Genomic DNA, 23,293 nt, shown 5'->3' with positions numbered 1-23,293 from the left:
GCAGGTGTCCTGTGATGCTCCTCAGGTGGACAACAACACTAGTGGTTCAAAAGACTTCATGACAGACTGGCAGGCCTGTATTCATTCAGTCCTGTGATGGGTTTCTTGGGGAAATATGAATTAGTGGAAATAGTGAAAAAAGGATCCAGTTCATCAGCAGGCTTTCAGTCAGGATGGGAAGACACTGGATGCAGATCATGCTATTTCCATGCGTCTTCTGTCCTCCGGCTCGTGCCCTGGAAATCGTTTAAAGCTCGACGTCATCAAGGATGTCTCATTTGTCTAATTGCTACCAGAGAAGATGAGGAACGAGGGGAGAGGAGAGAGGGTTTATACACAAGGAAGCAGAAGTGCACATGCAGAGCATTTTCAGCCAGAATGTGCGATCGTTGGCCAAAGCCGCCAAGGTGAAAAGTTCCTTCCTGTTCCTGCATGCCTGTCAACTTTTGGTTTAAAAAAAGTTTTAGCGATATGACCAACAATAAATGACTAGATAGACCAAGAAAAGATCTGCGCATGCTGAAATCATTATCAACTACCATAGCAACTTTAACAAAAAGATTGTCTGTTTTGTTAACATGCTGATGTGTTTAAATAAGAATTAATGTCTCGAGAACTGAGTATTACCTCATTATCATAGCCTGGAAGCCAGCCAGAATGTAACCCCGCCCACAAGATTTGAGGTTAGGAAATATAAATCTAAATAGAAATTTCAGTATGGCTACGTCAGGCTATCATTATCAGGATCAAAAAGTGGGTCAAAAAGACAAAGACATCATATCTGTCTCTTGAATCTTCCATCATCCCTTCATCCCTTCCTCGTTTCCTTCACAAGATTAGGAGGAGGGGCTAGGCCAGAAGGAAGGAAGGGAGTGAGGGAGGATGGACAAATAGAGAAAGGAGATGCACCCACTGTCTTTCCTGATCCTCACATCCTTATTGAGCGAGGGTGGGGTGCAGACGTATGATGGAGGGAGTAGCAGTTGGACTGGGTGAGATAAAACTGGCCCTTTCAAACCTGCAGTAAAAAATTGTGTTTGTGTGTGTTGGGGGGGTCAGTGGAGATCTGTTGGTGTCGATGCACACACTAAATCAATTTGGGGGTGGCGGGCATGGTGGTGGTTGTTGAATAGCCAGTGAACAACCCGATGAGGTCTGTTGGTGTCGATGCACACACCACATTAATTTGGGCCACAGACAATCAACATCAGTCCGATCATCAGATTGGTGTGCACAATCCACTCTGTGAAAACACATTGTGAAACAGTTTTTCAGTATAGCCTTATAGTTTAATGGCAAAATCTAGTAGAAGTGTATAGGGCCACGCACATCCCAGGCCAAAGTTGGACAGGTGCAGGATCCAGCATGAAAGTATCACAAGAGGAAAAGAGAATTTTTTAATTGTGTGATGTGAGCTCTTGAATTCTAGGCTTTATTACTCACAGTCTTGTCAAGGAAAGATATTGTTTTAGGGCTGGGTGGTATGGCTTGAAATTTATATCATGGTATGATTTTAAGCAAGGAGCAGTAGCAATATTTATCTTAATTATTCATAAATATGTCAATATAAATGATGGCAAGGCACCTAACCCCTCACTGCTCCCCGAGCGCCGCTGTTGTAGCAGGCAGCTCACTGCGCCGGGATTAGTGTGTGCTTCACCTCACTGTGTGCTGTGTGTTTCACTAATTCACGGATTGGGATAAATGCAGAGACAAATTTCCCTCACGGGATCAAAAGAGACTAAGGACTGAGTTAACAAGAACCTTCTCTTCACCCTCCTACAACTTGTAGAAGGTACAAACGCATTCGGACCTGTACCAGCAGACAGTTTCTATCTACAGGATGCTGAACTGCCATATTCTTCCTTTACCCATGTCATCAACATCACACCTCTTCAGTGTTTTTTTGCACTTGATGCTTTTTGTCTTTTATCTTCTCTTATCTTTTCCCCTTAATACTTACCCACGTCTTGTTTAATTAGCAATTAATATACCCTTTTAATTACTTCTATTTAATTTATTCTTTAAATTTGAGCTGATTCTTTAGCATAAGACATTTCATTACTGATAAATAATTTTATGAGTGCATGACAATAAACTTGAACTTGAAGTACAGATATGGCAACTGCATGAGAGCTATTTGCACTAATAGGACCTATTTCACATTGCACAGATGTATGAAAGTTCTTCTTTTTCTTTTCTTTTTCTGTTATTGGTCTAATTTAAGCTAATTTAATAACTAGGCAAAGTCAGTTTGCTAATTTGACACCATGGGCAGGACCTCAAGCACAAACATTGATGAGTCAGCTCAATACTCCAACATGCCACATACCCATTATTCATGTGTGAAAACTTGGCTTTTTGACAAACTTTCCATTTGGTCCACAAGGCATATCAAAAGCTCTGTGATCGCCTATTAAACCTATTTGAAGAAAATAAAACTGTAGCCTAACAAAATAATCTTAAAAAGACCACAACCAACTTGTCAACAGTGTGCATTGCACTTTTGGGGGTAAAGCTATAGAGGATGCGTCTGTAGTTACCATAAGGACCATATACAGTCAAAGTGGATTAAGAAAACATATAGCCTAATGGATTATGGATGTGAGAGCAGATTGGGTGCCCCCCCTGCCACCTCTCTCAACCATGCGAGAGTCGCACTAAGTGCCCGGTGCGGATAAAGTCGTTTTGAATGACACCATCAAACTAAATAATGTCAATACGCAGTAATTCAATGCCTGTAAAAATGTATCTCAAATTGTGTATGTTCTTAGGTAACTAGAAAGTAGGTGAAGAGTCATCTAGTCACACGTGACAAAAACCCAGTCCTGTGATTGGTCAGACATATACTTTTATGTCGCACAACCATCTCCACATTGTTCAGGACCTCAGAGACAGTCGGCAAAAATGCTTTTGAACAAGGTAATATCAAATAAGCTTCAATAGTACGGTGAGCGTTGTTTAGATTCTGTAATGACACAAATGTCGAAGACAACTTCAGATGTGTTATGTGTCACTATATTCTGCTATTCTGAGGTAGCCACTATAATGCAATCTGCGTTGGCTCAGAAAGCTAACTTTAACCTTAACCCAGCTAGTCTAGCTGTATGACTGTAGGGTAGCTGTAGGGTATATCTATAGGTTGGTACACCTAACCTGGCCTAAATTAACTAGCATATTTCTCAGGTGTTAACGCAGTTGTTATTATGTGATCAAGCGTAGATACTACCGTTTGCTGTAGGAACTTTAACCAGGGATCTTTGACTAGCCTCCTTGGCGTCAAGTCCAGTTATGTCAGTTAGATATTTCATTAATCCCGGACCAGGACCAGGGACCTTTAACCCAGTACAACGGTTAACCAGCCATACACAAATGGAATTGCTTACATAACTATAGAAAAGTACATAGTGTATGACAAGTATGACAAGTACATAGGTGAGTGTTTATAGAGCTGGTAAGTCCCGCCCTTTCCGCTGGACCTCTAGATTGAAAAATCGTCAATGCAAGTGAATGTGAGAAAATAATTATTTTCTGGTCCCGTTTGATTTGTGCCATGAATGTGAACATATGTTGTCTGTGAATTTTTAATATAAATTTTCGTGTAAAGAATGCTACAATTGAGCGGGTAGAAGTTTGATGCGGTTAAACTTTGTGTGAGAGCACTTTGTGGACTACAACTTTCCGCTAGACGACAGATCACTAGTTTCCCATAACAACCATCAGTTGGTCGAGATGTAGAGGGTTATTAAGATCGACTTTGAACACAGTGAACCATACAACTTTATGTTTTTGTTACTATGTGTGTTTATTCCTGCCGTTACAAAAACTAGCATCTCCGTTAATGTTAGCGATTAGAGCTAGCCCACGTCACAGGCGACATGTAGTCTTTCTAGTTATGTCTTTTCCACAACTGATAGCCGAAGAATCATATAATATACTGTCAAACTCGTAACATGAAAAATTATATTAAAAATCCACAGACGACATATGTTCACATTCATGGCACCAATCGAACGGGACCAGAAAATAATTATTTTCTCACATTCACTTGCATTGACGATTTTTCAATCTAGAGGTCCAGCGGAAAGGGCGGGACTTACCAGCTCTATAGAATGTTGCCACTTCAAAAGGTGACACACTTTGCTACCAAATGAGTGACTGACAGATGTATAAGACTGCCATTTCATTTATAGGTTTTGAGGGCAAGTGTCCGAACTGGACTCCGGTACCAGAGCACCAGTGCCCAGGCAGCAGCTAGTGCTGCCCGAGCACCACAAGGCGGATACTCTTTTGGTATGTTACAAAACACCAACATTAATATCACCAATATATTGGCGCAGGTGTGGGTTTGTGTAATGTATAACTCATGTCCTTTTTAAATTCCAACAGAATTGACTGAACAACAGCGGGAATTTCAAGAATTGGCCAGGAAGTTTGCCAGGGAGGAGATTGTACCTGCAGCTGCAGAATATGACAGAAGTGGAGAAGTGAGCCTCTTTTACCTCTTCAGTGTATCAGGAAACTCAGGATTAGTTATTATTAATCAATTATTGATTGTTTCTTGAATAAAAAAAGGGTTATGTTCTTCTGTATTCCCCCCCTTAAAGTATCCTTTCCCAATCATCAAAAGAGCGTGGGAGTTGGGTCTGATTAATTCTCATATTCCAGAAGAATGTGGTATGGATCTACCATTTGATTACTAGTCTGTTTTTTATTTATCTTATGAATGTCTAAACAACACACACATAATTACATACAGTTTACTTGAATAATCACAATTAATATTGTAAATGAATTAATATATCTGGCTTGGAAAAGTCATTCCACAGATTTAATGGACTTTCTGGTTACAGGTGGAATGGGTCTGACCATATTTGACTCCTGCCTTATCACAGAGGAGTTGGCTTATGGCTGCACAGGTGTTCAGACTGCCATTGAGGCAAACTCGCTTGGTGTAAGGAACTGTCTCTTTAAATCTTGATGTAATTTTGTGGTCAACCATTAGCATTACATGGCTTTGTTGACCTTGTTGAAGCTCACTGTGTGGACACTTAAAGCATCTAGTCACCTTTGTGCTTCCTCTTTTTTACAGCAAATGCCAGTTATCATCGCTGGGAATGATGCACAGAAGAAGAAATACTTGGGTAGGATGACCGAGGAGCCCCTGATGTGTGTAAGTGTCTCTCTCTCTCTCTCTCTCTCTCTCTCTCTCTCTCTCTCTCTCTCTCTCTCTCTCTCTCTCTCTCTCTCTCGATTTTGTATGATGTTGTTTTTTTTGGTAGGCATATGGTGTTACAGAGCCTGGGGCAGGCTCGGATGTGGCAGGTATCAAGACTCGTGCTGTGAAGAAAGGAGACGAGTACATTGTCAATGGACAAAAAATGTGGATCACGAATGGAGGGAAAGCTAACTGGTTGGTCGATTTCTGATTTCTCTTTCATTAGATATGAAGGTGTTATTTGTGTAATTTATACAATTTGAAATTTCATTTTTCATCATATACTAAACTGATCTTAATATAATTTAGGTACTTCCTGTTGGCCCGGACTGACTCTGACCCTAAATGCCCAGCAAGCAAAGCTTTCACAGGCTTCATTTTAGATGGTGACACTCCAGGGATCCAGATTGGAAGGAAGGTTAGTAAGTGCTGGAAATCTGTACTTTTTCTCTGAGCTCCTATCTTTACATTACATTTACATTTATTCATTTAGCAGATGCTTTTATCCAAAGTGACCTACAGAAAGAGAATAACTTTCAAGCTACAGTGCAGAGGAGACCTTACTACTGCATCGGTCATTACTATTACTAGAAGATAAGAGTGCTATTATGACAAGTACTAGTCAAAGTGTAGTATGAGGAGAAAGTGGTAGAAGAAACAGGTAGAAGAGGGAAGTACATGGTAAGTGCATGTTAAATGTGTTGGGTTGTTAGACATGTTAAGAGAGGAGGTATCCTTGGAATGTTATGAACATGGTGGTAGGCACTGATTTCTTTTGCTTTTTCACAGGAATTGAACATGGGCCAGAGATGCTCCGACACCAGGGGCCTCACCTTCGAGGATGTTAGAATACCTAAGGAGAACGTCCTCATCGGTGAAGGCGCTGGCTTCAAGATAGCTATGGGGGCTTTCGATAAGACAAGGCCTCCAGTGAGTTAACCCCATAATCTGCCACAGTAATTTTTACAAATTAAAACCCAGGATGTATACTGGAAATATACTTTGAAAATATATAGTTGGGTGCAGCGATGTATCCGTTGTCTAGAGGAAATGTTGAAATACATTGCTGTTCAGGTGGCTGCTGGTGCTACAGGCCTGGCTCAGAGAGCTCTTGATGAGGCGACCAACTACAGTCTGGAGAGGAAGACCTTCGGCAGGTTTATCGCTGAGGTAGGTTGGCCTCAGAATATGTGTGGTTTTGATATCCCTGTAGTGGCAGTGCTTTGTAATGATCACATTATTGTTATTGTTATTGTTGTTATTATTATTATTATTATTATTATTATTATGTACATGTTTCAGTCCTTTAGGAATATAATTAGTATGTTTGACAACAACAACAAAAAGAGTTGGATTAAATTTCAATGTACACATATTTTATTTCTTTAGTTATGAGTCATGTCCAAATAATGAAAAAGAACATTGGTATGACTCTTACTGTTCATTCTTTCACTTCTTAAAGTCCTGTTAGGATTTTTGTTGTAAAAAAGACTGCCAGGTACTACAAACAATGTGTTGGCCATACGTCCTCTTTAACCCTGGACTTTGATGAAGCCATATTTAAATGAGCTGTCCGCTGTGCCCTTTCCAGTTCTTAAAAGACTGTTCCCCCTGCAGCACCAAGCCGTGGCCTTCATACTTGCTGAGATGGCCATGAAAGTAGAGCTGGCCAGGATGGGCTGGCAGAGATCTGCGTGGGAGGTGGACAACGGCCGAAGGAACACATACTATGCCTCCATCGCCAAAGCCTTCGCTGGAGATATTGCCAACCAGTGTGCTTCGGATGCTGTCCAGATCTTTGGTGGAAATGGATTCAATAGTGAATATCCAGTTGAGAAACTCATGAGGGATGCCAAAATTTATCAGGTTAGAATTTTTAGAATTGTAACTTCTCTAAAAATGATGAAGGATGATTCAATGTGTTTGCCCTGTTGCTATGTTGAAACATTGATTAAACCACCCATCTGTGTTTTACAGATTTATGAAGGCACCGCTCAGATCCAGAGATTAATCATCTCAAGAGAACACCTGGGAAAATACAAGAAATGAATGATTGAATGAGTATGATGGCCATCGATGGTCATTTAACCCTATGCTACGTCCTTTGTACAGTTTAAAGTAGTTATGAACAATGGTTGCTGCATCTCAGGATGACTCAAAGCTGATTGCCTTATGCTCTCCCAGGGCTGCTCTCATATGTGTGAATGTGTACACTCACAAAACACTTTCTGTGTCCTTACCATATCTGATTTGTATGGCCAGTTGTCGACATGCCTTGTTCTTTTTTGTGTCTGTCAATATAAATACAAGTGGCCTGTCACAGTAGCTTGAATTGAATAAATTTGTATGCGCTGTCCTGACTTTTTTTTTTTTTTTTATTCCAAGGTATTTAAAACTGGAATTAATGGATGCTGTTTTAATAAATCTATTCCAGACATCACCTCTTTTATTTGGATATATCAGATGACTAACGCTAACAAACACAATCATTTAATCTTTCAGAATTGATCAGGACTACTGAAATGATTGACAATATAGAGTGATTCACACTACAAAAGGTTTTGATCTCAAGTCAGAATCAGAGTTAACTGAATCGTCAACGACATAAATGCATTTGGAACTAAAATTAATTTCATTTAGGCTGACCTCATTTCAAGTCGCCATCCATAGTTATCTGCTAGTGTTTTTGTTCATGGGCAGTTACATTTGAAGACATACAAAACTAATGATCAACTGTCAGGAGATTGTTTTGTCGCTGTTTTATGCCTGCTTATCTTCACCCATTTTTTGAGTGTTGGAGCAGTATAATGTTAAATGTCAAAGAAGCTGTCACCACAGTAATGATGCCATGGCATTTCAGAATTAATAGCCTATGGAATGTCAAACATGGTGAGGAGCAGTGTTGGGCAAGTTACTTCAAAAATGCAATATATTATGTAGTATTACTTATTACTGTAAATTCAGAGTAATGTGTTACATTATAACATTACTGTCTCTGAATTGTAAGGCATTACTCTAGGTCTACTACTGCATTACTTTTAAGTTACTTTCACCAAAATAACTGGACATATGGATTTGGCATACTAGATAGCTTATCCAGTGGAGAACGATTTTGTTAGAACACTTTTCAAATGCTTTATGTAAATTGAGTAGGCCTACATAACATACGTACAGCCACGTGTAGCTGTCGACACACAATGCATATAACAGGTCAATTTCACCAGGGCACCATAAAGCATTTGAAAAGTACAGTTTGTGTGTTCTAACCATGGTTCTAACAGCCTTCTTATTACTGCAACAGGATATAGTAGAAATATAGTGTTTAATGTGAATGGACAGCTTTTTTTTATTATTATTATTATTAATTAAATCAAACTGAGGGGTGAGATTTGTGTCAGTTAATGAAACCAAAAAGTAAATTTTCCCAGCGCAAGGATAATTCAGGCTAAATAAGATCAGCGAAGTATCGAGGCAGTTTACTCCAAAGTATCGTATTTTTTGAGCTTCTGTTAATAGTGGCTTACTGAGTAAAACCTATGAAGCATTTTGAAAGAAATCTCTTTGACTTAGGTTATTGGTCAGAAAAAAAACTTCTGCGGCAGTCTCCAACAACAAAACTCAAGTAGTCCTGGACCGGTTACAAGACAACATAGAGCTGGTAAGACCCGTAAGTTACCAGAAAATAATTATTTTCTCACATTCACTTGCATTAACGATTTTTCAATCTAGAGGTCCAGCGGGGATAGCGGAAAGGGCGGGACTTACCAGCTCTATTGGTTGTGACACATTACCTTCAGGACGTGACGTATTGAATGTGCGTCTGTGTGACAGTTCTTCGTGGACTCCCTTAACGATGGTAAATTGTGCCCAATTTGCTTTAGTACATTATGCATTTCTGTTTTAATTAACCCCACTCCCCTTCAGACACGGAATCTGTACCGGTTTAGACATTTTATGGTCTCACTCATACACAGTGGCGTTATCTCGTCCACTCGACCGGTTGGCTAACACTGTTAGCAACTAGCGCTCTGTGCCTGTAATGTTGGTTGTTTAAGTGACTGGCTGGTTGTGTTTAATGTTAAAACACCCACGACACTAACTATTTAAAAAGTATTGTCTCGAAAATGCTACATTATATTTGTGCTCTATCTCTGACATGACACTGTTTCCTGTGTTTGTAAGGGGACCCAAGTGAAAGACGTCGTCATCAAGGCCGATGCTCCAAATGCTCTACTCTTGGACAAACATGCAGATTATATCGCCGCATATGGTTCAAAAAAAGATGACTATGTAAGTAAAGAAAAGTATGTTTTGTCCATTGCAGAATAATGCAACGCTTAACCATTACGCCTTTCTATAGAAAATTGCCAAGTCGGACAGATTGAATTGATAACAATGTTATTTACGGAAAACAGGAATACACGCTGTCGGAGTACCTAAGAATGAGTGGAATCTACTGGGGGTTGACTGTAATGGACCTAATGAGCCAGCTCCATCGCATGAACCGCGCTGAGATCACCGAGTTCATCAAATCTTGCCAGCATGAGTGTGGAGGCTTCAGCGCCAGCATTGGGCATGACCCCCACCTGCTGTACACTCTTAGTGCTGTGCAGGTAGATAGCCTGACTGGATGGCTCTCAAACTGCTGATTTTAATAAATACCAGTGCATTTATATCTGAGAAATAACCTTCAGTCGTTTTGCATGGCTGAGCCAAGTGTCCAACAATATGTAAAGATTAGTCAAATCCTTATTGACTTTCTATGCATTTATTCTACAGTTACCATTAAGGTGGTGTAACAATTGAGTAAAGATGGTCACTCACTTAACAGAAATATCTACTTTTTTTTATAATTATTTTTTATTGTATGAAGTTATTAGGGTCAGCACCTTACAACTGAAGATACCATTCAAACTAAATACTTGCAGAGGGAAAATAACAGCAGTTTTTAAATTACATTTCTCTCCAAACACGTTCAATAAAAAGAAAAAGAAAAAAAGAGAGAACTCCAAAAGTTGATTTCCCTCCAACATTTCATGCTTCCCTCATAACACCAACCCCAAAACCTCCCACTACTCCCTCATTCTAACAGAAATATCTACTGTAGGTGGCAGCAGTGTTAATATTTTGAATCTTGATTTTACAGATTCTTTCGCTGTATGACGATGTCAGTGCCATCGACGTGGAGAAGGTGGTGGGGTATGTAAAAGGTTTACAACAGGAAGACGGTTCATTTGCTGGAGACAAATGGGGTAAGTTTACACTCTCTGATTGTGAAGTATGTCAATTGGTGCTTTTCATTCCGTAGTAAAGGTATAAGTAGGGTAAGGTAATTTCCATACATTTTTGATAGTGAGTTACTCCTTGTAGCCCTATGGATGTCTGTTCAGTGTTTGTGCTCAACAAACTCTAGTGTTCATAATACAAAGACCCGGGTCTGGGCCATGTAAACAAATCCCAGCCAATCAATGTGTGATCTGTAAGCAGAAATGGAATTTAGTATGTAAAGTTATGTTTTCATTACTATACACTACAGTATAATGTGTAACTAAATGAGCCTAGAAGGAGCATCTATATTGGTAGCAGGTCCACCATGTTGTGCTGCAATCATGCTACAGTGGCCCAGAATGGACAAACCAAAATAATGGCTTATGATGGAGCCTTTTGCATTTTTATGTAATTTGACACTTTCATCCAAAGCGACACAGACTCGCAATGGGCTGATTGTTTTTTCAGGCAGTGATGTTGCCACTGTTTCACCACGCCAGGTTTAATTAACATGATGGTTGTTTATGAGTTATTCTCCCACACACTTGGAAATGGAGTTGTATTCAGTTGGTTGTAATTCAGCAGTCTCACCACTAGATGCTACACACTGTAGCTTTACTATTTGAGATTTGGTTGAGACAATTGAATTGGTAGACCTCACATTGTCACTTTCTCTCTTCTTCAGGGGAAATAGACACACGGTTCTCTTTTTGTGCAGTAGCAACTCTTGCACTACTGGTAATGTGAAATATTTAATTTGGTTGTTTTACGGTTATAACAATAAGATTAATTAAATGTTTTGCTACAAGTTCTTAGACATTTTGTCAACTTTAAAACCCAAAACCGCAAAACACACACACAAGCATCACACTTTTGGAAAAAGCAAGCATTTCTTCCAAAGCTACTCTAACTCGTGTCAAAATGTTATTATTTCATGAAAACATGCAATTTTGCATGTCTGTATTCCAGCTGAAACACATGGCTTTAAGTTTTAAGTGTTTTTCAAAAAGTCTGTTTTAGAACTACTCAATGAAATGTTAAATAAGCTACCTGCTTACCTGCTTGTTTTCATGTCTTAGCAATTGCAAAACAAAATGTACAGAGCCTCAATATCTACAGATTCATTTAGACAGATGAGGGAAGGTGACCAAAATGGTCACAGGGTTGTCTGAAGTGATGATGTACATATTTATGTAAAGATGGGACATTTACACATAAATAGTAATGAGTGAAAATCTGACTGACCATCTACTGTGGTCTAGGGCAAGTTGGATGCAGTCAATGTGGAGAAGGCAGTAGAATTTGTTCTTTCCTGCATGAATTTTGATGGTGGCTTTGGTTGCAGACCTGGATCGGAGTCCCATGCGGGTCAGGTATTGCTAGTATTCTACAACTTTGCTCAGAGTAATGTGGTTGTGGTCATTCCATTTCATAGAATACCACATTTTCGATGATGATGATGAGGATAATAATTAATATTATTATAATCTGTATGTAATAATCCTTCATACAGTATGAACAGGATGTCTTTTGTGACTGGAGAGTAGATTTGATGCAGTTCTGCCTCATACAGTGTTCTCCATTCCTCATTCCCACTCCCCAATCAGATCTACTGCTGCACAGGCTTCCTGTCCATCACCGGCCGGCTGCACCAGGTGAACGCCGACCTGCTCGGCTGGTGGCTCTGTGAGCGACAGCTTCCCTCAGGGGGTCTAAATGGACGCCCGGAGAAGGTGGGGATGTGTCCTGTCAGACGACAGGCTTGTTGTTGAAGAGTAAAAATGTGTTTTTTGTGGTCGTTTGTGGTTCACCTCCTTTTGTGATTTTGCATGTCTTGCGTGTATTGTGCAGAGAAAAGGCTAAGAGGAGGATGATAGAAACCTGATTGCTTTTTTCCTTTATTTGCTGAAGCTACCTGATGTGTGTTACTCCTGGTGGGTGCTTGCCTCCCTGAAGATTATTGGCAGAATTCACTGGATTGACAAAGCCAAGCTGAGCTCATTCATTCTAGCCTGTCAAGACGAAGAGACCGGTGGCTTTGCTGACAGGCCAGGAGATATGGTATGCTATTTCTGTGTCCAATACAGTTAAAACAGCATTCACAGAACAACAGACAGTTGAGGCATTACTTTCATACAAGGAATACTTTTCCTTCTTTTGAAGTACTATGAATTTGATAATATTAAAGCTGATATTGGCAAGTCTGACAGATTGAGGGGACTTTCGGCTCCTACACACAGCTGCGTTGCTGGAGACGCATCCCATTCACTTTACATGGGCTCACGTGATCCGTTGCCGAACTGAATTGTGGGTCCGTTGCGTTGCGTTTCTCCCGCCGCTCGCGTTGAGAAGTTCAGCTGTTGCTGCACCGACAGACGGCACCGGCCAATCAAGCCAATCTACGGACGGCACCAACCAATCACATTACGGTTTTACTTCAAGTCATTTGCATAGCTACCGTCGGCAACACCCACTGGCATGCGTTGACGGAACGCAGCTGTATGTAGGAGCCGTTAGCCAAAATTTTGAATGTTTACAACTCTCATGCCCCTCCCCCACTACCACCGAGCACCCTCTCATCAAGTTTGTGCTCGTCAGTGCACACCAGACTGTGATTGACAGTCAGATCTCACATAGCCCTGCTCTGATTGGACCAGAAGAACCGGGAGCTGTGGATTTTTGCAAAACAAATACTGTAACAGGTTCTAGGCATTTTTTTTTTTCTAAAACCGGCTGATTTATGTTGTTCTGTCGGAGCATAGTGTCGGTTTCAGTGAATATGATCAAAAAAATCTTGCCAACTGCAGCTTTAATACATGAACAATTGATGCTACTATAGCACACATGTTAAAACTACAGGCACACAGATGATGTAGCCAGTTCATTATTTCCATACCACTCCCTTTTGCTCCAGGTGGACCCTTTCCATACCTTGTTCGGTGTGGCAGGGCTGTCCCTCCTGGGGGATGACGAGGTGAAGGCGGTGAATCCCGTGTTCTGCATGCCTGAGCAGGTGATTCAGAGGATCGGCCTCAACCCAGAGCTGCTGAGCTAACACCACCCTCAGCACCACTGCAGCACACCCCCTGCACCACCGTCACACACACTCCACCCACCTCCCGCACCACCCAGCCCTCCGGCTGGCTCACAGCGCTAAGGGGACATCGGGCACTGGCCAGAGATGGGTCAGTCTGAAGAGGACCTTTGACGCTTCTGTTGCCCCATGATGAAAATGACAAGACGTCCTCACCCTTGAACGAGACAGACTGTAAGACTGTTATTAGGCTCCAGAGTGTGCTTCGGTACTCACTATTCACTGGTCTTTTGGCAATGATAACAGAGCACATTTGTTTGAGTCATAACTTGTCAGTGAATGTATCCCAGGGTTCGAGCAGAGTGATTGCACCATATCATAACATCTTAACACGTGGATGTGAAGCCTCTGACATTGCACTCAATCCTGTCATCTTGGTCACATGGAAATAATGCTTAGAAAATCACTGTGGTTATTTTTAAATCACTTCATCAGCATAGGATTACTGAGCAAAATGTATTTTACGAGTCGGTAATTATTAGTTGGTACTTCAGTAAACAAATTATGCAAAATGGTCAGTTAGGGGTGTATCCATTGTTTGTCATATAGAATAAACTTAATTTAACTCTTAAGAGATTTGGTTTCAAAATGCCTTGTAGCATATATCCTGACAGTAAACATGAAAGAGGCTTTGCATTTATACTACTTACTTTACAGGTATTGTTCCTTGCTAATATTGAATGAAGACAAATATACATCTTTACAAATTACTTTCCATGATTATGTTTTCTCCATCAACCTGGAGAAAAAAAAATATTTTATGCATTCTTCATCTTAAAGTACGGATTATTTTTATTTTGTTGTCTGGTCTGAATGATAATTTGTATGTATGCTATTTAAATATCACTGTCTGTTTTCTGGAAAAAAAATAAACCATAGTCACATAAAACTCCTTTGTTGAGTTGTTTATGGCTACACACATCTGATATGAACTGCCAATATACTCATTTCAGTGCACTGGTTTAGTGAAAAGCATGCAGATAAAATCCCACGATGATTTCCCTGCAGATGGTATGGCCAGTGCAATCTTGTCTTCATTGCTGTTAGGTGTTGATTTTTCTCTCAAGGGCAAAGGCATGATTACCTGGAAACCATCTAGGTGGAGCGAATTCCCTCATGTGCATCACTGAAGATGTCACAACTCGTTTTGCAAATATTTGTGTTGTCTAGTCAGCCCTACTGCTATCGCTGCACAAATTCTGTCAGTTTGGGGAAAAATAAATAATTCATTGGATTAGAAGTCTGCACAAAAGTAGGTTAATCCCAGTTGGTATACGAAGTTGACAATGGGCCTGGATATTTCAGTCAGTTCTCCAGCACAACTAAAATTATCTGTAGGTCTGATGGAAGTGATTTGCATCATGTACCGCAAAAGATCAGCATCACTGTTGTCTTTCGAAGATTTGCTTCTTGCAGTGTTTCACAGTCACAACTCAAGCGTCATAATCCCCCTGTCTCTTTCATTGGTTTATAGTAACTAGGTCCTGATGTTGACACACATACATAAAGGCATTTGTGGAATTTTAAAGATGTACCAAAACAAGGCTCCAAGGCATACCATAATGAAGTGAATAATGTATTTCTCTTTCCACACTAAAAAAAAAAAAAAACAATCATTGTAATGCACAATGCCAATAAAAGGCATTGTATTTAATATCTGGAAAGATATATAATAATAAGATTGCGTTGTGTTGCCTGTCGTCAAGCAGACATGAAAGGGCGTCAGAAATCTCGCAGCCTGCAGGGGGGCCGTAATCTTCAGCACCCCCGCTAGAGCCGCCGAGGGAAGCATGACGGTTGTTAGGCTACTCTGAAACCCCACAGGCTCTCATTAGGGAAAGCAGGGAGTGGGATGTGTGCCACATGCCTGGCATCGTAATACTCTCTGTTTCTTCCTCTCTCTGTTTCTACGGCTTGCTTGGTTTCAAACACACAACAGGTTCCTAGAGCAGCTTTTTCTTCAGTTTTTTTTCTTTGTAGTTTCTTTCAGGGCTTTCAACTCTCCATTCTTTTCCTTTTGACAGATGAATTGTTCTGTGTGATATCTAGATGGCAGCCTGTCAGCTGGATATTGGTTCCAACACAATAACAATTTGCCATTCCCTTCAACTAGAATGTGTTTGTTCGGTTGCTTGATCACTACGGAACATTTCTTCATTGTTTCATTATGTGCGTCTACAGCACAGAAGCAAGGCAAGAAGCTCAAGCCAAAACAATGGACAACATTTTTCTTTAAATACACTGACTATACTGCATTTAGCCATTTGGACACAGTGACATCAAGCCTTTGAATGTGACATTTGTAGTTACTAGGACTCCAAGCAAATGACAAAAAAGCTATTATAGCAGGGGTTCCCAACCTTTTTTGGCAGGTGACTATTTTGATGTCACAAAATGTTGGACACCCCAAACATTCACATGTTGTGAGAGTGCAACTAATCTCTGCTGTAACATCCAGACAAGAGCGGTACTTTGATTTCCCAAAATGTCCTTCCATACCTGGTGGTTTTGCTACTTTGCTACTTTTTTTTTGAACATTTATCAAGCATAATTCCATCAATCAAACATCTCATGTAGGCTGTCTAGTTTAAGTTTATTTTCACTTAGTTAGATTGTAATGAAGGATCCGTTACTTAACTTGAATATCATGGGGGTTTTAACTTTTTAAATATATATATTTTTGATGTCTAATTCATGTACATATTTTTATGCAATGTATATGTCAGTTGTGAGAGACCCAGTATCTCAGCCGATCCCATGGGGTCCCGACCCCAAGGTTGGGAAACGATGTATTACAGAATCCTGTGTGGAAGCCAAAGAGCACACCGCTCTCTAGACGCTTTGATGCAAGAGTGTAAATGAGTAGCCCTGGCCTACCTAACCTAACACATATTCATCCGAATGTGCTCTCAAATACCATATTGTGAAACACTTCATTCAGTTGCTGAATTGTATTTGAGAGGAAAACAAACAAACAAACAAACAACAATGTAAGTGCAGTGATGAAAGGTTGTGTCTTGGTCTTAACATCACAAGGAGCTTTTAATCGGCAATCCCTGAGATCCCTGAGAGGCGCAGGTGCCCGCTGAGGCCTAATTCTGGGCCTCAGAACTCAATATTAAGGAAAGCCTGGAGGCGTGAGGGGAGAGGCAGGTCCTTGAGGCCATCCGGGAGCCGACACATCTTCAGCAGATGTCCCCGCACAGCCACCCTGCAGAGCTGGGTCAGCTCACAGGGCTCCTGGTAGTGGGTGATGGGGAGACAGTCCCTCCAGGCTGCAATCATTGGCACCCGCCCATAAAGGATCTGCATCTGCATGACATTAATGGAGGAATCACACTACTAACCCAGGTCAATGTATTTATTTCACTTGGACTGATTGGTGTTTGTTATAAATCTAATTGACTTGAGAGAAGAACCATGAGAATATAAGAGATTTAGGGGGCAGCCGTGGCCTACTGGTTAGCACTTCGGACCTGTGGCCGGAGGATTGCCGGTTCGAATCCCGACCAGTAGGCACGGCTGAAGTGCCCTTGAGCAAGGCACCTAACCCCTCACTGCTCCCCGAGCGCCGCTGTTGATGCAGGCAGCTCACTGCGCCGGGCAGTGGCGCAAAAAGTGGGTATGCGCTATATGCGGCACATAGGGGCGCAGCTCCATGAGGGCGCCAAAGCGATAGTAAAAAAAATAAAATAATATATTTGATATTTTCTATATGTAGCTACTGCTGTCCGTTTCTAAATCATTTCAACATTTTCTCAATGTTCTATAACATTTTAGAGGACTAACAGGCTAGAGTAGGCGCCCTATCTCCGCTGGACGAGCAGATAGGCCTACGAGTAGTGAGTTGCCGTCTATGGAAAAAGATGGATACAGCAAAAAAAAGCTGTTGACGACAAAAAAGAGAAAAAGAAAGAGGGAAAAGGAGATGGCATGTCAAGGGATGCAACAGCAGTTAAATAAGTGGACGGTGAAAGGCAACAGGTAGGATTTAAAGTGATGACGTCTGTACTTGGAGGCTTGCAAATATGAATGTTAACAGACTAACTAGCGTTTGTTAAGCAAAATGCCGACTGAAACATAGCCTATTCCATTCAGATAGCTAGGTGGCTACCATGCTCATACTGTACTTTTAATGGCCAACTGCAAACAGAAATGTCATGCTAGCAGCAACTCATTACATGTTTCCATATCCTAACAATGAATGCTCCTTGTAATAACTTAATATTGTGGTGTCAATGTGGTCAGGGCCTGGTTAAGGTCATCTGGGGCCCGGGGCAGAGGCCTTATTATCAATATACATAAGGGGGGGCAATTAAATTCTGACAGACATAATGTAAAAATGAAATTTGCATTTATATTGTGGAACCGTATAACCAACATACAATTGTACCAACATACAAAAAACAAGTAGCCTACAAACATGGGGCAATGCACACAAAAAAAAAATCAACCATGAAATATTACATTATTACCATCAATTACTTCAACTAAGGCTTGAAGACTTCCAGTGGTACCCAGGTCAGACTAAAATGTGCAACTCCCGAACTCTGAACTCATGAAACATTGTAGCCTAGAGTTTGGCGCTCACGCACAGCCACATCATGATGCATTGTAACACGCTGTCTGTAACACACTGTAACACGCAGCCCTAGCCAGCCACGACGTCAAATACATTGAAACACGCAGTCTCGCACACACACAGCCCAACCACATCAAATACAAACAAGGGGGGTTTCGTAGCCGATAACGGTAACGTTGTCAGGGACAGGGGTAGTATGCCTAGACGTGGACTTATCACTATTTTGATCCTCGTTTTGAAAAAAAGTGGACAGGGCGCCTGCAGGAATGAATGCACACACACACCTACCTTTCAACGCTTTGATAATATCTGTCCCGGTTAGGTTCCTGCATTGGTCAGTTAAAAAGTAGCCTACATAGCCTACTGTTGTAGGCTAATAACATCCACATGCAATATCTTTATAACAACAACGCCTAACGACCTATTTATTTGGACAACTTTGTATAGCCTAGCCCTATAAAGGCTAAAGTTGCCTAGTTTTGTTCTAGCGAAGGCTACGTTCACGTATGGCTTTAAACAGTGGTAATGATAGCCTAACGTTTTGACAAGCAATAATCTTGCCTACCTTGTGCTTGTGGCTTGCCCATTTTAAATAACTCATCTCGCTTTGCTGTCTCCATCCTTTCTGTTTTCGTTGTTTAAAAAAACGTGTTGAGTGTCTAGTTAATGAATTAGTTATACCATTGTGTGCTGATAACCAGCACTGATAGTAATAGAAAACAACAAGCTAGCCTACAACTTCTGTAGCATGCCTATGTATCTCTCCTGCTCAAACAAAAGGTGCGCGCGTGCATAGTTCTGCATTAAGTTGATTTTGATAAAGTTACAAACTTTACAGAAAATTGTAAATAGCCTACTGGCATGCAGTTAATGGAATATGCTACTGTGCAGAGTTGAGAAGTTATGGTAGCCTAGGCCAATTTGGTGTGAATACACGCACACAGGGGAAACTCTCTCTCGTTGTTGAGTAGCCTGGCTGATACACACAGTGCGTACAGCCGTGGTTTTAGCGCGCCTTAATGAGAACGTCTGGCTGAAGCTCTCTTTTTTCGAGATCCGCTTTCATATTTCCTAATTCTCTCATGCGAAGCCATTGTTGTCTGTGATAGCATGCATTGATACGGGCAAAGACAGGTGAAGATAAGACACTTGTTTTCTTTTTTAAATGTCCCGCGCCGGGGCCCCCTAGTGGCCGGGGCACAGCCCCTTTGCCCAATGCCCAAACGCGGCCCAGAATGTGGTGCAAACAAACAAAGCTAGAGTGCCTATCAACCTTATCCATTGTGAGCAATAGCTGGAAAAAGGACGTTATGAGAACCGTTTAGACTCTCTTAAAGTGGCAATGCACCATTTATCAATACTTATAAAGTAGGCTATAACATGAAGTTAAACATTAAATTGGCAGCATTTCTTTAAAAACATATTCAATAGACACTAATGCAAAATAATAGTGTAAATTATTGGCCTTTTGTTTTGCTTTAGTTGTTTGTGTTTTTTTTTTTTTTTTAGGGGCGCCAATATTGTTGTTGCATACCCCTCAAAAATGGGTAGCTGGGATTAGTGTGTGCTTCACCTCACTGTGTGTTCACTGTGTGCTGTGTGTGTTTCACTAATTCACGGATTGGGATAAATGCAGAGACCAATCACGGGATCAAAAGAGTATATATACTTACTTACTTAAGAGTAGAGTATAATCCTGTACTACAGTAGCTATAGGAGGCCAAGAGTCTTGGATATCTGGGGTTGTCATTCTGTCCATTCTCACAAAGCTAGAGCCCCCAGCCCGGACAGGAAACAGCTCTTGTTTCAGTAGGCCTGTCCCAGACCACAGGTGTCTGTGGGCATCGTGTGCCACTGTACCTCGATGTCAGCGATGGCGATGGAGGTAAGCACTCTGGAGCACAGTTCCACACACTCGCGGATGCTTCGACCCTCCTCCCCTGGGTTCTGGTCGTCCAATACTTCCAGGCGCGATGGGTTGAACAGGATACAAATGATGATGTACGTAGGTTGCCGTTCGCGCTCCAACATCCCGTACTGCAGTAGAACCTTCAGAACGTCATACTGCCGGTTCTGGGCCACGAACATCAACGGCGTCAATCCACCCATGGGGCTTGGGCTGTAAGTAGGTGTGAAGGACCTGCGAAGAGACACCTGTATCTTTGCCTGACTCATGGCTGTTATCATTTGACAGTAAAAGCCAGTCTAGTAGCCTATTTGCTTAGCAGATTCGATCTCGACATTTGTTGGCCTTTACAACTAACCGTGGACAACTGGCAGCTTATTAGTAGGTGCACCATGAATCAGCTAAAAATCTATACAAATGTGTGAATATTTCAACCAGATAAAAAGTGAATCTTGATGCATTTTTTAAAATTAGAATATGGCGTAATCTGCTTTTTATTTGACTTGTTTGATGTCAGACGTCAGTAGGCCTACACGTTCAGTTGTTCAGAGTGAAAACACAGACATCCCAATCATTGTAAAATTGGGAATCAGATTGGTTAAAAGATTATTCTAATTTAAACAGTGTTTCCCATACATTGACTTATTTGTGGCGGCCCACCACAATATCAACACCACCACACAATGTTTTTCCAGGTTGTAGGCTACTAAATTGTGCTTTAATATGGTTAGCATCATAACCATGCTGCGCTAATGTGTTAAAAACTGTTGCATTCAAGGTAATTCTGCAAACCTGCCACCACAAATAGAATTACATTCTGTGGGAAACACTGTTAAAACGTGTTCCTCTCAGTTTAGGCTATATAAATAAAGGCATATTTTCAGTCATAAATTATCTGCAGGGTCATTCCATGAAATCGGTGCCTTTTCAACTTTAAACATGTGAAAAATATAATTGTTTCAAACTGATTTTTTTCAATGCCCATTTAATTAACACATCTTAACATGACAAGAAATTGTGTTGGGCCATCTCAAGCTATGCATTTATTTTTTACCATTCACTTATTACATAGAATATTGTAGGATAGTAACAGGACTGATGGTAACAGGACTGATGATTTCATGGTAAATTGCTCCTTTCTAGCTAACAGGTCAAGGTTAGGGAGGCACATGGTATGTAATCTGAAAGGTTATTACTTCTAGATATAGGTAATATCAGTATTGATAAATAATTGTTTATATATACACTTAAAAAAATGGTAACAGGACTGATGTTGTATGCCCGCCCCTCTCTCACAACCCTGATAAAACATGAAAAATAGGACATTTAAGAAGAGAGAAAGTTAGCCTTTCTTACACTGTTGAATCTGCTTCTTCTAAATGATGTCACTTCCTTGAAATTATGTCACTTCTAGTTTGTACCATTATTTTATAAGGGGTTTTAGTGAAAGTAACAGGACTGAGATGAAATTAAGGGACAATGATAAATTACTTATATTTTCTAAGAAAACATATCTATTTATGTCAAAATCATTGCTTAACAATGAGATAACACTTAAGACAATATAAAACTGTGAAAATTGTATCATTTTACCAACATTTTACAACTGAGAAGTGCTGTTGAAAAAAAAAAAAATATAAGCGATGGGACAAGCCAAAATCAACCAAAATCCTTACCCATAGCAAATATTTATGTGTTTTTAATCATTTTAACTTGTATTTTATTGGGTTGACTTGGTCTTATATTTATGCATATGATCTATAGTAACATTAAGTTTTTTAAATTACACATGTATTTGTTGTTAAAGCAACTTTAGAACTGATTATATGTTGTGGGACGCAAAAGGCACCGATTCGGTGGAATGACCCTGCAGGTTATTTTGTTAAACATCATGAGAAAACCATATTGTGAACTTAAAATCGTGAATTGTACCGAATCTTGAGTTGATAGATCATCTTTACATCCCTACTTATTCGTGTAGCTTAGCCTATCCTTATCTTAGCCTACCTCCTGGCAATAGCCAAACAGTCGTTGTGTTCTCCTAGGAAACATGAGGTTCGTGCCATGAGTGTTCTGACTATTTCCACGCTACTCCTGCGGGCAAAGACCCAATACAAGATGGTGTTGGTGCACACGTTGATAAACTCCATGTACAACTGCATGTCGAGCCGCGCATGGGCTGTCTGCGCGAAGGTGATGAAGTCTGATATGAAGGATTCAAATTCTTCGGATGATACATTGCGCAGTATGTTTCCCAGTGTTTTGTAGATTCGTGGTTCATATGTTTCCTGACCCCACTGCTCTGGAAATCTATACGGGGAATGGTGTATAACCCGGGAAACAAGGCTCAGGAAGACGTTGCGCTCAGCATGGGAGTCTTCTCCATCCGACATTGTTGAGGTCGGACAGGCCAGCCACTATTCTAAAATAATAAACGTCTCTTAATGATCAACTTGTTGGCATTGTTACGTAACCACAAAAAATGACATAGGCTAAGTCTATATTATTGCCCGCTTTCTTGAGCGAAAGGGAAACTCAAATTTATGGATAATGTTTTTTTTTTTCAATTCTCTGTAACTCTTCGGACAAAATCAGAAACACGGCCTCTTAAAAACATTTGTTTTTCTTTTTCCAAGGAAGTCAGTCTTGTTCGGCTGTATTGTTGCACTAGTTGTTGGAGGCTTTGCCTAGCAGCTGCTTTTGACATTCTACCGTGGGTGCTGTCCTTGGTGCCAAAACTTAGTGTGCTGGAGAGTTTTGCTGTCTGGTTACGCACGAGGAGCCGCCTGAATGTTTCTGACGGAACTGAAGGCAAATCCCCCTGATACAGATTACTTCTTGCTTCAGCGGCGGGCAGCAAACACCCCCTCTCAAATCGGAGTGCTTCCAAGTCAACAGGCCCTTTATGAATTGAATGATCCTGACCTTGGCGTGCTGGTCTTGTTATGGTCGACCGTTTTGACCTTAAGACGTGGTATTCTTCTTCAAACACCCTTTGTAGCGACTTCTTGCAGGGGCAGGTGTTAGTAAGCGATGAGGGCAAATGGGTAAAATCTGCATTCGCTGTTTTTTGCCGTATGGCCGATCCACTTAAACCATGCCTGCAAAATACTTTTTGAAGTTTGACTGGAGGAGTTGTACCCTTCTCTTTGTCGTTTTCTTTCTTCGCCTTATCTGCACTTCTGAGATTGATCAAACCTTTATCCTTAGACTCTGACGATATAT

The 23,293-nt window shown here is 40.8% G+C and overlaps 3 protein-coding genes across 4 annotated transcripts; 2 read left to right on the top strand and 1 right to left on the bottom strand.

The window, feature by feature from the left end:
- The first annotated feature begins 2,805 nt into the window (after positions 1-2,805).
- Positions 2,806-7,578, top strand: acadm (acyl-CoA dehydrogenase medium chain). The gene is made up of 12 exons (XM_048248329.1): positions 2,806-2,922; positions 4,194-4,293; positions 4,390-4,487; positions 4,608-4,677; positions 4,854-4,954; positions 5,093-5,173; positions 5,283-5,413; positions 5,528-5,636; positions 6,008-6,148; positions 6,293-6,388; positions 6,836-7,084; positions 7,196-7,578. The coding sequence occupies exons 1-12, from the start codon at positions 2,908-2,910 to the stop codon at positions 7,265-7,267; spliced, it is 1,263 nt and encodes a 420-aa protein (XP_048104286.1). The 5' UTR covers positions 2,806-2,907; the 3' UTR covers positions 7,268-7,578.
- A 1,360-nt stretch (positions 7,579-8,938) lies between these two features.
- Positions 8,939-14,463, top strand: rabggtb (Rab geranylgeranyltransferase subunit beta). Of its 2 annotated transcripts, none has more exons than XM_048262943.1 (9): positions 8,939-9,074; positions 9,401-9,508; positions 9,634-9,831; positions 10,365-10,470; positions 11,172-11,224; positions 11,749-11,859; positions 12,094-12,219; positions 12,398-12,547; positions 13,401-14,463. In XM_048262943.1, exons 1-9 carry the CDS (start codon positions 9,072-9,074, stop codon positions 13,539-13,541), a joined length of 996 nt encoding a protein of 331 aa, XP_048118900.1. In that variant the 5' UTR covers positions 8,939-9,071; the 3' UTR covers positions 13,542-14,463. The 2 variants fall into 2 exon arrangements, with proteins under 2 accessions (XP_048118900.1, XP_048118910.1); XM_048262953.1 differs by lacking the exon at positions 8,939-9,074 and adding an exon at positions 9,169-9,254.
- A 2,140-nt stretch (positions 14,464-16,603) lies between these two features.
- LOC125303113 (ankyrin repeat and SOCS box protein 17-like) lies at positions 16,604-22,480 on the bottom strand. Its single transcript, XM_048256649.1, has 3 exons — positions 22,076-22,480; positions 20,023-20,302; positions 16,604-16,892 (listed from the first exon to the last, which is right to left on the bottom strand). Exons 1-3 carry the CDS (start codon positions 22,459-22,461, stop codon positions 16,686-16,688), a joined length of 873 nt encoding a protein of 290 aa, XP_048112606.1. The 5' UTR covers positions 22,462-22,480; the 3' UTR covers positions 16,604-16,685.
- Between the last annotated feature and the right edge of the window lie 813 nt (positions 22,481-23,293).

This window comes from Alosa alosa, chromosome 1 (genome assembly GCF_017589495.1).
Source record: "Alosa alosa isolate M-15738 ecotype Scorff River chromosome 1, AALO_Geno_1.1, whole genome shotgun sequence".
Classification (NCBI taxonomy): domain Eukaryota; kingdom Metazoa; phylum Chordata; class Actinopteri; order Clupeiformes; family Clupeidae; genus Alosa; species Alosa alosa.
This window is presented reverse-complemented; position numbering and strand designations above follow the sequence as displayed.

Excerpts from the sequence above, each read along its gene's own strand:
- rabggtb (XM_048262943.1), top strand. Across the intron at positions 11,860-12,093 it reads CGGAGTCCCATGCGGGTCAG|ATCTACTGCTGCACAGGCTT; the intron begins GTATTGCTAGTA and ends CTCCCCAATCAG. Across the intron at positions 12,220-12,397 it reads TAAATGGACGCCCGGAGAAG|CTACCTGATGTGTGTTACTC; the intron begins GTGGGGATGTGT and ends TATTTGCTGAAG.
- acadm (XM_048248329.1), top strand. Across the intron at positions 4,294-4,389 it reads ACAAGGCGGATACTCTTTTG|AATTGACTGAACAACAGCGG; the intron begins GTATGTTACAAA and ends AAATTCCAACAG. Across the intron at positions 6,149-6,292 it reads TCGATAAGACAAGGCCTCCA|GTGGCTGCTGGTGCTACAGG; the intron begins GTGAGTTAACCC and ends ATTGCTGTTCAG.
- LOC125303113 (XM_048256649.1), bottom strand. The coding sequence starts at position 22,461 with ATGTCGGATGGAGAAGACTCCCATGCTGAGCGCAACGTCTTCCTGAGC. Across the intron at positions 20,303-22,075 it reads TGTTTGGCTATTGCCAGGAG|GTCCTTCACACCTACTTACA; the intron begins GTAGGCTAAGAT and ends GTCTCTTCGCAG. Across the intron at positions 16,893-20,022 it reads TCGCCATCGCTGACATCGAG|ATGCAGATCCTTTATGGGCG; the intron begins GTACAGTGGCAC and ends AATGTCATGCAG.